The 14,271-nt window shown below is 49.7% G+C and overlaps 1 protein-coding gene across 1 annotated transcript in view; it reads left to right on the top strand.

Annotated features, from left to right (window-relative positions):
* The first annotated feature begins 3,162 nt into the window (after nucleotides 1-3,162).
* Nucleotides 3,163-14,271, top strand: part of MIER2 (MIER family member 2) — a 70,771-nt gene continuing 59,662 nt past the window's right edge. The window contains exon 1 of the mRNA XM_069964441.1: nucleotides 3,163-3,245. Coding sequence (XP_069820542.1) covers nucleotide 3,245 — 1 coding nt within the window. The 5' untranslated portion in view covers nucleotides 3,163-3,244. The remainder of the gene's footprint in view (nucleotides 3,246-14,271) is intronic.

Raw genomic sequence — 14,271 nt, 5'->3', positions numbered from 1 at the left:
CAAAAACACAGAACCTGAATATAGTGCAGAAAAAGGGACATGCTTTCATAGTAAACTGGACACAATTTCAGATTATTCAGGGAAGGATTAGACTTGGGAAAACAATATTTTACTGTGGAGGCAAGCAGGAAGCTCCTTCTGCCCTGCCACGGCATTCCCATCTAAGCTTATACTGTAAAGTTATACTTAGAACTCCAGTGGTCCGCTGTCCCCCGCTCTGGTTTCTGGTCTCCCAGCCACTTCCTGTTCTGAATGGAGATCTGGGTCGTGATATGTAAGCCTCGCTCAGCCAGTGGCCGAGGCGGAACCCCGCTTATGGCCTCCTTATTTACATGTGCGTGGTGTAGCCCATAATTGCAGGCCGCACTACGAATGTGCATCAGTAGCGTTCCACAATTCTGGGACCGCTACTGTGATCAGGATCACAACCCCATACACATGCGTGAATGGGGCCATTCAAATCTATTTTTCCTATGTTCTGTTTGCAGTGGCTGACAGAACTATGGCCGTGTGAATACGGCCTAATTGTCAGTATTCCCCTGATACGTGTACATGGCAAGCCTGGAAGTCATGATTAGACCTCTGACTTCCATGGCAACTACTGACGTTACAATTGCATAGTGCATTTGCTGATGGGCCACAGGAGTAGTCTCCTTACCCTGTAAATGCCACAGCCGCTACTGACTGGCTCAGAACCAGAGCCCACCCAATCACAGCCACACTCCCGCTACAATCCCCCCACAACCCAAACACATCTGAAGTCGACAATATTTGTGTATGTTTAAAAAAAACGGATGCATTTTGATCCATTTATTTTTTTCTAATGGAAGTCAAAAGAAAAACGGATCAAAACGGATGCACACAAATGCATCAGGTTTTTTTAATGGATTAAAAAAAAAAAAAAAAAAGGATAGAGTGAACCCAACATAGCCCATAGAAAAGATGTCTCAATCTGCTTATACAGCTACAATCACCCCCCCAAAAGTATATTTCTTGTATTGGCTGTAAAGTTCTCGGCATCCTGACCACTCGTCTATGACACCCCAGGGCTGTAATATAAAGCAGGCTTTCAGGTGGTTGCAGCCTCAGAGAAGTACAGTGAAGGTATGGCTATCCTTACGGTGAAGGTATGGCTATCCTTACGGTGAAGGTATGGCTATCCTTACGGTGAAGGTATGGCTATCCTTACGGTGAAGGTATGGCTATCCTTACGGTGAAGGTATGGGTACGCGTACAGTGAAGGTATGGCTACGCGTACGGTGAAGGTATGGCTACCCTTACGGTGAAGGTATGGCTACCCTTACGGTGAAGGTATGGCTACCCTTACGGTGAAGGTATGGCTACCCTTACGGTGAAGGTATGGCTACCCTTACGGTGAAGGTATGGCTACCCTTACGGTAAAGGTATGGCTACGCGTACGGTGAAGGTATGGCTACCCTTACGGTGAAGGTATGGCTACCCTTACGGTGAAGGTATGGCTACCCTTACGGTGAAGGTATGGCTACCCTTACGGTGAAGGTATGGCTACCCTTACGGTGAAGGTATGGCTACCCTTACGGTGAAGGTATGGCTATCCTTACGGTGAAGGTATGGCTATCCTTACGGTGAAGGTATGGCTATCCTTACGGTGAAGGTATGGCTATCCTTACGGTGAAGGTATGGCTACGCGTACGGTGAAGGTATGGCTACGCGTACGGTGAAGGTATGGCTACCCTTACGGTGAAGGTATGGCTACCCTTACGGTGAAGGTATGGCTACCCTTACGGTGAACGTATGGCTACCCTTACGGTGAAGGTATGGCTACCCTTACGGTGAAGGTATGGCTACCCTTACGGTGAAGGTATGGCTACCCTTACGGTGAAGGTATGGCTACCCTTACGGTGAAGGTATGGCTACCCTTACGGTGAAGGTATGGCTACCCTTACGGTGAAGGTATGGCTAACCTTACGGTGAAGGTATGGCTACCCTTACGGTGAAGGTATGGCTACCCTTACGGTGAAGGTATGGCTACCCTTACGGTGAAGGTATGGCTACCCTTACGGTGAAGGTATGGCTACCCTTACGGTGAAGGTATGGCTACCCTTACGGTGAAGGTATGGCTACCCTTACGGTGAAGGTATGGCTACCCTTACGGTGAAGGTATGGCTACCCTTACGGAGAAGGTATGGCTACCCTTACAGTGAAGGTATGGCTACCCTTACAGTGAAGGTATGGCTACGCTTACAGTGAAGGTATGGCTACGCTTACAGTGAAGGTATGGCTACGCTTACAGTGAAGGTATGGCTACGCTTACAGTGAAGGTATGGCTACGCTTACAGTGAAGGTATGGCTACCCTTACGGAGAAGGTATGGCTACCCTTACGGAGAAGGTATGGCTACCCTTACGGTGAAGGTATGGCTATCCTTACGGTGAAGGTATGGCTACGCTTACGGTGAAGGTATGGCTACGCTTACGGTGAAGGTATGGCTACGCTTACGGTGAAGGTATGGCTACGCTTACGGTGAAGGTATGGCTACGCTTACGGTGAAGGTATGGCTACGCTTACGGTGAAGGTATGGCTACGCTTACGGTGAAGGTATGGCTACGCTTACGGTGAAGGTATGGCTACACTTACGGTGAAGGTATGGCTACGCTCACTGCTCCCACAACTATGCTGCCATATAAGCACATTGGACATCTTCTCTAGCTGACACTCAGCAGTTCTTCCCATAGCAACCAATGGGATTCTAGCATTTATTTCACATTTCAGCTTGGAAAATAAAGGACGTTACGTGATTGGTTGCCATCAGCCCCCAGTCTCCAGAGCAGCTAAAAGCGCTCTGACTGCAAGAAGCTACTTCCATTTTCACCGCCACCTTCCCCTTTAAATAGGCAGACGGCTTAGTGATAAGACCGGGCTGGGAGCGGAGACTTCCCGTTATGTCGGCCGGCATCCTATCGCCGCTCACGCTATCCAGTGATGTAACTCTCACACTCTTCCTCCATACCTACTAATTACTACTCAGGGGTCTCAGCCTATGCGCGTCACGTGACGCTCTACCTGGGCCACGCCCCTCCTTCCGCCCAGTTGCCAATCGTGTTGGTCGCTTACATCCGGGCCACGCTGCTCCTCCTGCTCCGGTGCTCGGCGGCTGGAGGTAACCGGGACCAGGGTGTGGCACCACCGGGGTTGGCTCCGCCCGGGGGGACCCCACTGGGAGGGGGCAGTCATTAAATGCCGGGGCTTGGCGGAAGTTTTGCCTGAGTAAATATAGTATAGTTGCACGGAGGAGAGTGTGAGGCAGGCTGGTGCCAGGATGACGTGGGAGCTGTGAATGAGAGAACTATCGGCATGCCAGCTGTGACCAGTCACGTGTCTGTGCCATGCAGTGAATGGAAGGATAGTGAGCCCAGTGCTCGGCACACAGGGTGGTGAACCTGTGCACGCCCCTCGTCTCCCGGGGGACGTATGAGCCGCATAGTGTGGGCATAGCTGTATGGCAGCTCTCACTAGCCCCCTGTGCTGCTGGCATCAGCAATGACCTCTGTGGCACGGATCACTGTGTGGTGGATGGCCTCTATCCAGCTCTGAAACTGCAAGACTTTACCAACTTTCCTGCAGATGCTGTGCCGTATAATGAAGAATATAGCGCTGTGTATTATGGTGCTGTGTATCAGCTAGCCCTACACTGTGTATAATGAAGCATATAGCGCTGTGTATTATGGTGCTGTGTATCAGCCAGCCCTACACGGTGTATAATGAAGAATATAGCGCTGTGTATCAGCCAGCCCTACACGGTGTATAATGAAGAATATAGCGCTGTGTATTATGGTGCTGTGTATCAGCCAGCCCTACACGGTGTATAATGAAGAATATAGCGCTGTGTATTATGGTGCTGTGTATCAGCCAGCCCTACACGGTGTATAATGAAGAATATAGTGCTGTGTATTATGGTGCTGTGTATCAGCCAGCCCTACACGGTGTATAATGAAGAATATAGCGCTGTGTATTATGGTGCTGTGTATCAGCCAGCCCTACACGGTGTATAATGAAGAATATAGCGCTGTGTATTATGGTGCTGTGTATCAGCTAGCCCTACACGGTGTATAATGAAGCATATAGCGCTGTGTATTATGGTGCTGTGTATCAGCCAGCCCTACACGGTGTATAATGAAGAATATAGCGCTGTGTATTATGGTGCTGTGTATCAGCCAGCCCTACACGGTGTATAATGAAGAATATAGCGCTGTGTATTATGGTGCTGTGTATCAGCCAGCCCTACACGGGTGTATAATGAAGCATATAGCGCTGTGTATTATGGTGCTGTGTATCAGCTAGCACTACACGGGTGTATAATGAAGAATATAGCGCTGTGTATTATGGTGCTGTGTATCAGCCAGCCCTACAAGGTGTATAATGAAGAATATAGTGCTGTGTATTATGGTGCTGTGTATCAGCCAGCCCTACACGGTGTATAATGAAGCATATAGCGCTGTGTATTATGGTGCTGTGTATCAGCCAGCCCTACACGGTGTATAATGAAGAATATAGCGCTGTGTATCAGCGCAATCTGCGCTCCACTCAGTGCCCTTTTACCTGTTGCATGACGCACTTCCGCCACATGGAACGCATCTGCGTTCCAACTACCGGAAGTGACCGCGGAACATCATTCTATGGGATATCATTGGCATTATTTTGGTTTCGTGGTGCCCGTGTCACCTGTATAGTTGGGTAAGCGAGGTCTGTAGGTCCGGTGTGGCTATAGAGGTTATCCGTAATGTATCTAGCTAGTAACGGAGCTTGGTCACGTGACCGCTTTCAGGTCACGTGATCGCATTAACACACCAGCCACAACCCGGAAGTACTATACAAGCCGGTATATAAGCCTGGCCTGCTTTCAATTTAGTGTCACCCTCTCATCGTGGGGTGAACATGGACCCTTGCAGGCTGCGGTGCTTGATTCCACCTATGTAGCTAAGTACCTATTTATTTATTCATTGTTATGGGGTTACTTTCCTGTTTTTTTGTCACCATATCGAGTACCAGTTATTCATCTTTAACATTATATAATAGCTTTCCATTTCCTTGAGGTCCATAAGTATTTATTGTGATGAGAGAATATACCTCACAGCAGGAATTGATTTGAGCACATCCGTTGGAGTGCTACATGTGTTCCCTGATGAATCCGTCCAGAATTGGGACGGCTGAAACGCGTCGGAACGAGCACAGCGTATGAACGCATGTGCTGTGTAGAAACGAGCACAGCCTAGGATATAGGTGCTGTGTATATATTACTATATCTCTTGCTGTCCGTTTTTAAGGTGTTATTGGGTTTACACTGTTTTTTCACTCTTTTCTGTCTTCTGTGTTCCTTGTTTCCTTCTGGGCACGTGCAATAAGGAAGGGACTGTCATCGTGGTTGGGGCCACCCTATTAAGGAGGTGGGTTCCCCAAAAGGCAGGGCAAGAGGTCATTAGGGCTGAGAGCAGGGTACACTACCACTCTCCTTCCTGTTCTTTCCCTTACTCTTTTATTATATCCGATGCACTCTGATACTGGGCCTACAGTCTCAATCTATCTATTAGCGTCCTTTTTGGGGGACTTGGGATTATCTCCCTGATGTGCATATTCGTCCTTTAGGTTACTTCACTGTATATAGAGCACACTAGTGGATGTTTTTTGATTTCTTGTGGATCTGTTTTGTATATTTTTAATACATTATTAAAAGTTAAGTATTAGTCAGTCCTAAGTGGTCGTTGTACGCTGGTGATTACTTTAGTTCCTTGTGACCATTGGACCCCATGTTATGATGGTGTAACGGCACCCGTATTTCCGTTACTTGGATTTTTCGTGTTTATGTTGTTTTGCACTGATTATACAGTGTGTAGTATTTACATTGGGCATGGCAAGTTATCTGTCCAGTTGTCTTGACACAGACACATGGACGGAGGAGGCTCGTGAAGTTTTTTCAGACAAAAACATCAATCTGGTTAACCAGGCAACACCGACCTTGCATAGTGTGTTTAAAGATCTGGAACAGAATTATAAGGATAACATCAAGTCGTGGTGGGAGGTGAAATCACTTGAGAGCTATATCTCGCACAATATAGTCCCTAAGGGCCTTAGGATTGGCATTATCCCAGCAGAGAGATCACAGACCCCTGAGTTTATGCGCAAATGGGAGCAGGAGGCTACTATTAGTTCACTGAGATTTATGAATCTCCTATTAGATCAGGAGAAAAAAATTCTTAGAAACACTACCACTAAATTGCAAGAAACAATTAATTTAGCTACTAGTCTTAGAGACACACAGGACTTCTCTAAGAAGGAGACTGAATTACAAAATAAGATTGAGAAATTCAAATACACATTGAAGGAGAGAAAGCACCGGCATTTCATCAAGGATATTACTGAATTTAAAGAAAATAGGGCTTACACCCATCTGTTACAATCAAAACAGAAAAGGGGGGCTGACACTGACTACACCTCCTCGGATACGGACACCTCAGACTCTGAATCGAGGAGAGAAAATCGAGGGAATAAGAAGTATACACATTACAATAGAAATAGAGGGTCCGGAACATGGAGGGGAAACATAAATCGAGGAAGGGGGTACAACACACGATCCTTCTCCAGTGCTTCCTCCTCTGCTTCAACTGTGCCTTTTTTGGACAGGGGCCCACTCCCACCCACACAGGGGTAAATCATACAGGGACGTTGACTGACAATCAAATTATTAACTTATCACATGATAACCTATCTGAAGCAGAAACCTCCCTGTTACTGAGGGGACTATCCTTTATCCCGACTAATAAAAGGGACACTTTTGGTTGGATAAAGGATCTTCACCTATTTAGCAGGTCACTCAGGTGGAAAAAATTCTTCCTAATGAGAAATCAACGGATCCATCAGGATCCGACACTAGATATGGTTGATCTAGCTAGTATTGATGCGCTGTCCTCCCTTCTTAGTGAACAAAATAGGGCCCCGGGGACGGGTCCCTTTACTGATCTCAGACCTAGGAGCACTAGAATGCCACCAGTAGGGGACCATGATGCCATTGACGCATTTCTACAAGTCGTCATCCAGGCCATTGAACAACTGGACATGAGTCCCCCCACTACCAGACATAATCTGTCCTCCGATGAGACAAAGGCCCTGGTTTCATTGGAAAGAGATAGGTCCCTGGTCATCAAGCCCTCGTACAAAGGGGGCAATTTGGTGATCATGGACCATACTGATTATGTCACGATGTGCCAACAGGTCCTCAAGGATAGGTCTAATTATACACTGTTAAGATCTGATCCCACCCCATTATTTCAAAAGGAGCTTAAAAATATACTGGATCAAGCTAAAAATAATAAACTTATCGATCAAAATGAGTTTAATTTCATGTACCCAGTCTCCCCACAGGTGGCTACCTTTTATGGACTTCCAAAGGTCCATAAGGGATTGACACCTCTTAAGTGCCGCCCCATCGTCTCGGGTGTTGACAATCTAACCCAGAATGTAGGGATTTATCTGGATAAAATCCTTAGACCTTTTGTACTCTCTTTGCCATCGTACCTGCGCGATACCACCGACCTGCTGCTGCGCACCCAAGATGTCATCTTAGAACAAAACCACTTGCTTTGCTCCATAGATGTGGAGGCCCTTTATAGTTCAATCCATCATGAACTAGGGCTCAAAGCAGTGGGTCATTTTCTGGGTAGCAGAAGCACCCATGATAGACCACATAATGCATTTATTTTACAACTCTTGGAATTTGTTCTAACCAAGAACTATTTCCTGTTTGCTTCTCAGATCTTCCACCAGCTCAGGGGCACTGCAATGGGCGCCCCTGTGGCGCCCACTTATGCTAACTTGTTCCTGGGCTGGTGGGAGGAAACTATGGTCTTTGGCGATCATCTGTCAGAATACCAGCAGCACATCCAATTATGGGCTAGGTATATTGACGATGTGGCAGTAATTTGGTCGGGCACGCGCAGTGAGTTCGTGGATTTCATGCAGTACCTCAATACCAATCACATCGGGATGAGGTTTACCTATGAAATCCAGGAACAAGAATTGTGTTTCCTGGACGTCACCCTGAAAAAAGGGAGTGATGGCAGGCTAAACACGGCCATTTATCGAAAACCGACTGCTGGTAACTGTCTGTTACGTTGGGACAGTTACCACCCACTACCACTCCGCCGAGGTATCCCGAAGGGGCAATACCTCAGAGCTCGGCGTATCTGCTCCTCCCCAAATGCGTTTAAACAAGAGGCGGAAACGCTGTATAAGCGATTCCGCGACCGAGGGTATCCTGACCATGTACTCAAAACCGCCTATAAAGAAGCAAGACAACGAGATAGACGGACTCTATTGGTACCGAGGGATATACCTGCAGATGGACGGTCTAAGACGAGAATCATAGGGACCTACGACTCGTCGGCGACCCAGATTAGGGACATACTCAATCGCTTTTGGCCAATCCTCAAATCTGACCCTGTGATCTCCCAATTAGTAGATGACAAACCGTCTATCACTTATAGACGGGGTAGAAATATAGGCGATCGCCTTGTGCATAGTCACTACTCTCCTCCATCTACACACATGTGGCTGAGACAGGCCCGAATAGAGGGTACATATAAGTGTGGGGCCTGTAAAGCCTGCAAGTACATACTACCAGCACGTTCCTTTCGTGGGGCTGACGACAAGTATTACACTAATCGGGAGTTTGCCAATTGTAGGACATCAGGGGTTGTATACTTGGCAAGCTGCCCGTGCCCCCTCCAGTATGTCGGCAAAACGAAGCGGGAATTACGCAGACGTATATTGGAACACGTGGGAGACATCTCACACAGTCGAGATAAGCCTCTCGCCAAACACATGCGATCGGTCCACCCGGACGATCCATGGAAGGTTAAGTTTCAGGTGATTGAGGTGTTACGACCCTCACCTAGGGGGGGTGACCTGGATAAACGCCTCCTCCAAAAAGAGGCCCAGTGGATCTACAGACTTGGAACTGTGAGTCCAAGGGGCCTCAATGAAGCACTTGTGTTTTCATCATTTATTGGTTAAAAATGCCCGTATTATTGTTTACTCTTGGTGACGCCCTCAGGGTAACTACCTATAATTGTGGATTATCAATGACATTATGAGCCTAGTATTAACATCTTGCACAATTGTAAACCATACTTGGTGATCTCGCTACCCACTATTCTATCAGGTTTTGGTGGGGGCAGTCTGTAAATAAATATAATCTTTTGCTACTGGATGATTCTGCTGCCCATCTTACTATCATGTTTCGTTGGAGTAACGTAGTTTTATATGTAGACTTCTTTATAAATTATTATCATTAATTGTTATTTATTTTTTCAAGATCATCATTAATTCCAGTAACAGCTTGAGATTACTATTGACTTATATCATGACGCTCTGTCTCCATTAGTGATGTCACGATACCAGAATTTTGAGTTCGATACCAATACTTGATTTTTTAGTTCGATACTCAATACCAGTTCGATACCTCGAAAAAAAATACAACCCCCCCCTTATAAGATCAGCACCCTCCTCTCCTGACATCCTCTGTGCTGTTGTGACGTCCCCTATAGATCAGCACACTCCTCTCCTGACATCCTCTGTGCTGCTGTGACCTCCCCATAGATCAGCACACTCCTCTCCTGACATCCTCTGTGCTGCTGTGACCTCCTCTATAGATCAGCACACTCCTTTCCTGACATCCTCTGTGCTGCTGTGACCTCTCATAAGATCAGCACACTCCTTCCTCTCCTGACATCCTCTGTGCTGCTGTGACCTCCCCTATAGATCACCACCCTCCTCTCCTGACATCCTCTGTGCTGCTGGGACGCTGGGACCTCCCCTATAAGATCAGACCCCTCCTCTCCTGACATCCTCTGTGCTGCTGTGACCTCCTCTATCGATCAGCACACTCCTTTCCTGACATCCTCTGTGCTGTTGTGACGTCCCCTATAGATCAGCACCCTCCTCTCCTGACATCCTCTGTGCTGCTGTGTCCTCCCCTATAAGATCAGCCCCCTCCTCTCCTGACATCCTCTGTGCTGCTGTGACCTCCTCTATAGATCAGCACACTCCTTTCCTGACATCCTCTGTGCTGTTGTGACGTCCCCTATAGATCAGCACACTCCTCTCCTGACATCCTCTGTGCTGCTGTGACCTCCCCATAGATCAGCACACTCCTCTCCTGACATCCTCTGTGCTGCTGTGACCTCCCCATAGATCAGCACCCTCCTCTCCTGACATCCTCTGTGCTGCTGTGACCTCCCCATAGATCAGCACACTCCTCTCCTGACATCCTCTGTGCTGCTGTGACCTCCCCATAGATCAGCACACTCCTCTCCTGACATCCTCTGTGCTGCTGTGACCTCCTCTATAGATCAGCACACTCCTTTCCTGACATCCTCTGTGCTGCTGTGACCTCTCATAAGATCAGCACACTCCTTCCTCTCCTGACATCCTCTGTGCTGCTGTGACCTCCCCTATAGATCACCACCCTCCTCTCCTGACATCCTCTGTGCTGCTGTGACCTCCCCATAGATCAGCACACTCCTCTCCTGACATCCTCTGTGCTGCTGTGACCTCCCCATAGATCAGCACCCTCCTCTCCTGACATTCTCTGTGCTGCTGTGACCTCCCCATAGATCAGCACACTCCTCTCCTGACATCCTCTGTGCTGCTGTGACCTCCCCATAGATCAGCACACTCCTCTCCTGACATCCTCTGTGCTGCTGTGACCTCCTCTATAGATCAGCACACTCCTTTCCTGACATCCTCTGTGCTGCTGTGACCTCTCATAAGATCAGCACACTCCTTCCTCTCCTGACATCCTCTGTGCTGCTGTGACCTCCCCTATAGATCACCACCCTCCTCTCCTGACATCCTCTGTGCTGCTGGGACCTCCCCTATAAGATCAGACCCCTCCTCTCCTGACATCCTCTGTGCTGCTGTGACCTCCTCTATCGATCAGCACACTCCTCTCCTGACATCCTCTGTGCTGCTGTGACCTCCCCTATCGATCAGCACACTCCTCTCCTGACATCCTCTGTGCTGCTGTGACCTCCCCTATAAGATCAGCACCCTCATCTCCTGACATTCTTTGTGCTGCTGTGACCTCTCCTATAAGATCAGCCCCCTCCTCTCTTGACATCCTCTGTGCTGCTGTGACCTCCCTATAAGATCAGCCCCCTCCTCTCCTGACATTCTCTGTGCTGCTGTGACGCTGTGACCTCCCCTATAAGATCAGCCCCCTCCTCTCCTGACATTCTCTGTGCTGCTGTGACGCTGTGACCTCCCCTATAAGATCAGCCCCCTCCTCTCCTGACATCCTCTGTGCTGCTGTGACCTCCCCTATAAGATCAGCCCCCTCCTCTCCTGACATCCTCTGTGCAGCAAGGGACCAAACATTGTGTTTATTGGGGACAGCATGGGGGGGGGGGGGCAGTAGTGGGCAGATTGACGGGGGGGATCCAGGTTGGGTGAACAGTCCAGGGCCCAGGGTACATTTAATCCGCCACTGAGTACAGACTACAACCCCCACACTGCAGGGAGCTGGTGAAGGCTGCCAGGTCTGGACAGACAAGAGAGGGTTACTCTGCCTGGCAGGTCAGTTCCTGTCAGAGGGCAGGGGTTTAAGGGCAGGAATGTTAGGGGCACACTAGAGGGCAGGGATGTGGGGGGGGGGCACACTAGAGGGCAGGGATGTGGGGGGGGGGCACACTAGAGGGCAGGGATGTGGGGGGGGGCACACTAGAGGGCAGGGATGTGGGTGGGGGGCACACCAGAGGGCAGGGATGTGGGTGGGGGGCACACCAGAGGGCAGGGATGTGGGTGGGGGGCACACCAGAGGGCAGGGATGTGGGGGGGGGGCACACTAGAGGGCAGGGATGTGGGGGGGGGGGCACACTAGAGGGCAGGGATGTGGGGGGGGGGCACACCAGAGGGCAGGGATGTGGGGGGGGGGCACACTAGAGGGCAGGGATGTGGGGGGGGGGCACACTAGAGGGCAGGGATGTGGGTGGGGGGCACACCAGAGGGCAGGGATGTGGGGGGGGGGCACACTAGAGGGCAGGGATGTGGGGGGGGGGCACACTAGAGGGCAGGGATGTGGGGGGGGGGCACACCAGAGGGCAGGGATGTGGGGGGGGGGGGCACACCAGAGGGCAGGGATGTGGGGGGGGGGCACACTAGAGGGCAGGGATGTGGGGGGGGGGCACACCAGAGGGCAGGGATGTGGGGGGGGGGGCACACTAGAGGGCAGGGATGTGGGGGGGGGGGCACACCAGAGGGCAGGGATGTGGGGGGGGGGGGCACACCAGAGGGCAGGGATGTGGGGGGGGGGGGGGCACACCAGAGGGCAGGGATGTTTGCAATGTCTGCACACATCCCCTGCTCTCACTCACTGCGGTACCACTCAAAGCATGAGGCTTGTCAAAGCAGAGGGGAGGGGGGATTTGTAAAGGGAGTTTAAGGTGGAACAGACAACCTGAACCTCGGCCAGCAGGAAGATTAACCTTTGCTGCTGGCCAAGATTCAGGCGGTCTGTTCCACCTTAAATTAGCTCCCTTTACAAATCCCCCCTCCCCTCAGCTCCGGGAAGCTCCCAGCTGTCAGGTCTCCGTTCCTCCGTGCATATTCATGTGTGCACACTCAGGCCGGTCAGGAAGCGCAGCCACCGAGAGTGTGCACACATGAATATGCATAGGAACAGCTCTGCAGATGGACGGCTGCATGACAGGGGAACAGGAGGCTGAGGTGTGACGGGCTGCAGGTCATTAGCAGCGGGGGTCTGTTACACATAGTAGCCGACCCCCACTGCTTCTGGAGAGGCTCAGGATGGGTCAGAGGCCGCTGTCAGTTGTGACAGCGGCATCTGCACAGTTATATAGCCGGCACATGCGATCGCTGTGTGCCGGCTATAACTTCTCCCTGCAGTGAGCGGAGGAAGGGGCGGGCGGAGGAGGAGGAAGTGACGGCAGGGGGCAGAGGGCAGCACACAGAGAACATGGCCGGCGCTTAGCTAGCCGCCGGCCATGTTCACTGCTCTATACTTTATATTAAGCTGCGTTATTAGGCAGCTTAATATAAAGTATCGATACCAGGAAATCCTGGTACCGAATCGTTTTTTGGCCCGAAATATCGATAGTAGTATCGATATTTCGGTGCATCGTGCATCCCTAGTCTCCATACACTATTAGGTGTTCACTTACATGGATGATTCATGAATTACATTAGCTATGGCCTCCCTGTCCAAATAACTATGGGATATATCGCTTTGTAGGTTGTTGCCATGTCCTTATCAATAAAGATACGGGTGGAACGCAATCTGCGCTCCACTCAGTGCCCTTTTACCTGTTGCATGACGCACTTCCGCCACATGGAACGCATCTGCGTTCCAACTACCGGAAGTGACCGCGGAACATCATTCTATGGGATATCATTGGCATTATTTTGGTTTCGTGGTGCCCGTGTCACCTGTATAGTTGGGTAAGCGAGGTCTGTAGGTCCGGTGTGGCTATAGAGGTTATCCGTAATGTATCTAGCTAGTAACGGAGCTTGGTCACGTGACCGCTTTCAGGTCACGTGATCGCATTAACACACCAGCCACAACCCGGAAGTACTATACAAGCCGGTATATAAGCCTGGCCTGCTTTCAATTTAGTGTCACCCTCTCATCGTGGGGTGAACATGGACCCTTGCAGGCTGCGGTGCTTGATTCCACCTATGTAGCTAAGTACCTATTTATTTATTCATTGTTATGGGGTTACTTTCCTGTTTTTTTGTCACCATATCGAGTACCAGTTATTCATCTTTAACATTATATAATAGCTTTCCATTTCCTTGAGGTCCATAAGTATTTATTGTGATGAGAGAATATACCTCACAGCAGGAATTGATTTGAGCACATCCGTTGGAGTGCTACATGTGTTCCCTGATGAATCCGTCCAGAATTGGGACGGCTGAAACGCGTCGGAACGAGCACAGCGTATGAACGCATGTGCTGTGTAGAAACGAGCACAGCCTAGGATATAGGTGCTGTGTATATATTACTATATCTCTTGCTGTCCGTTTTTAAGGTGTTATTGGGTTTACACTGTTTTTTCACTCTTTTCTGTCTTCTGTGTTCCTTGTTTCCTTCTGGGCACGTGCAATAAGGAAGGGACTGTCATCGTGGTTGGGGGCCACCCTATTAAGGAGGTGGGTTCCCCAAAAGGCAGGGCAAGAGGTCATTAGGGCTGAGAGCAGGGTACACTACCACTCTCCTTCCTGT

This window comes from Dendropsophus ebraccatus, chromosome 3 (genome assembly GCF_027789765.1).
Source record: "Dendropsophus ebraccatus isolate aDenEbr1 chromosome 3, aDenEbr1.pat, whole genome shotgun sequence".
Classification (NCBI taxonomy): domain Eukaryota; kingdom Metazoa; phylum Chordata; class Amphibia; order Anura; family Hylidae; genus Dendropsophus; species Dendropsophus ebraccatus.
Note: the sequence above shows the minus strand (reverse complement) of the source record. Positions and strands in the feature narration are given on the sequence as shown.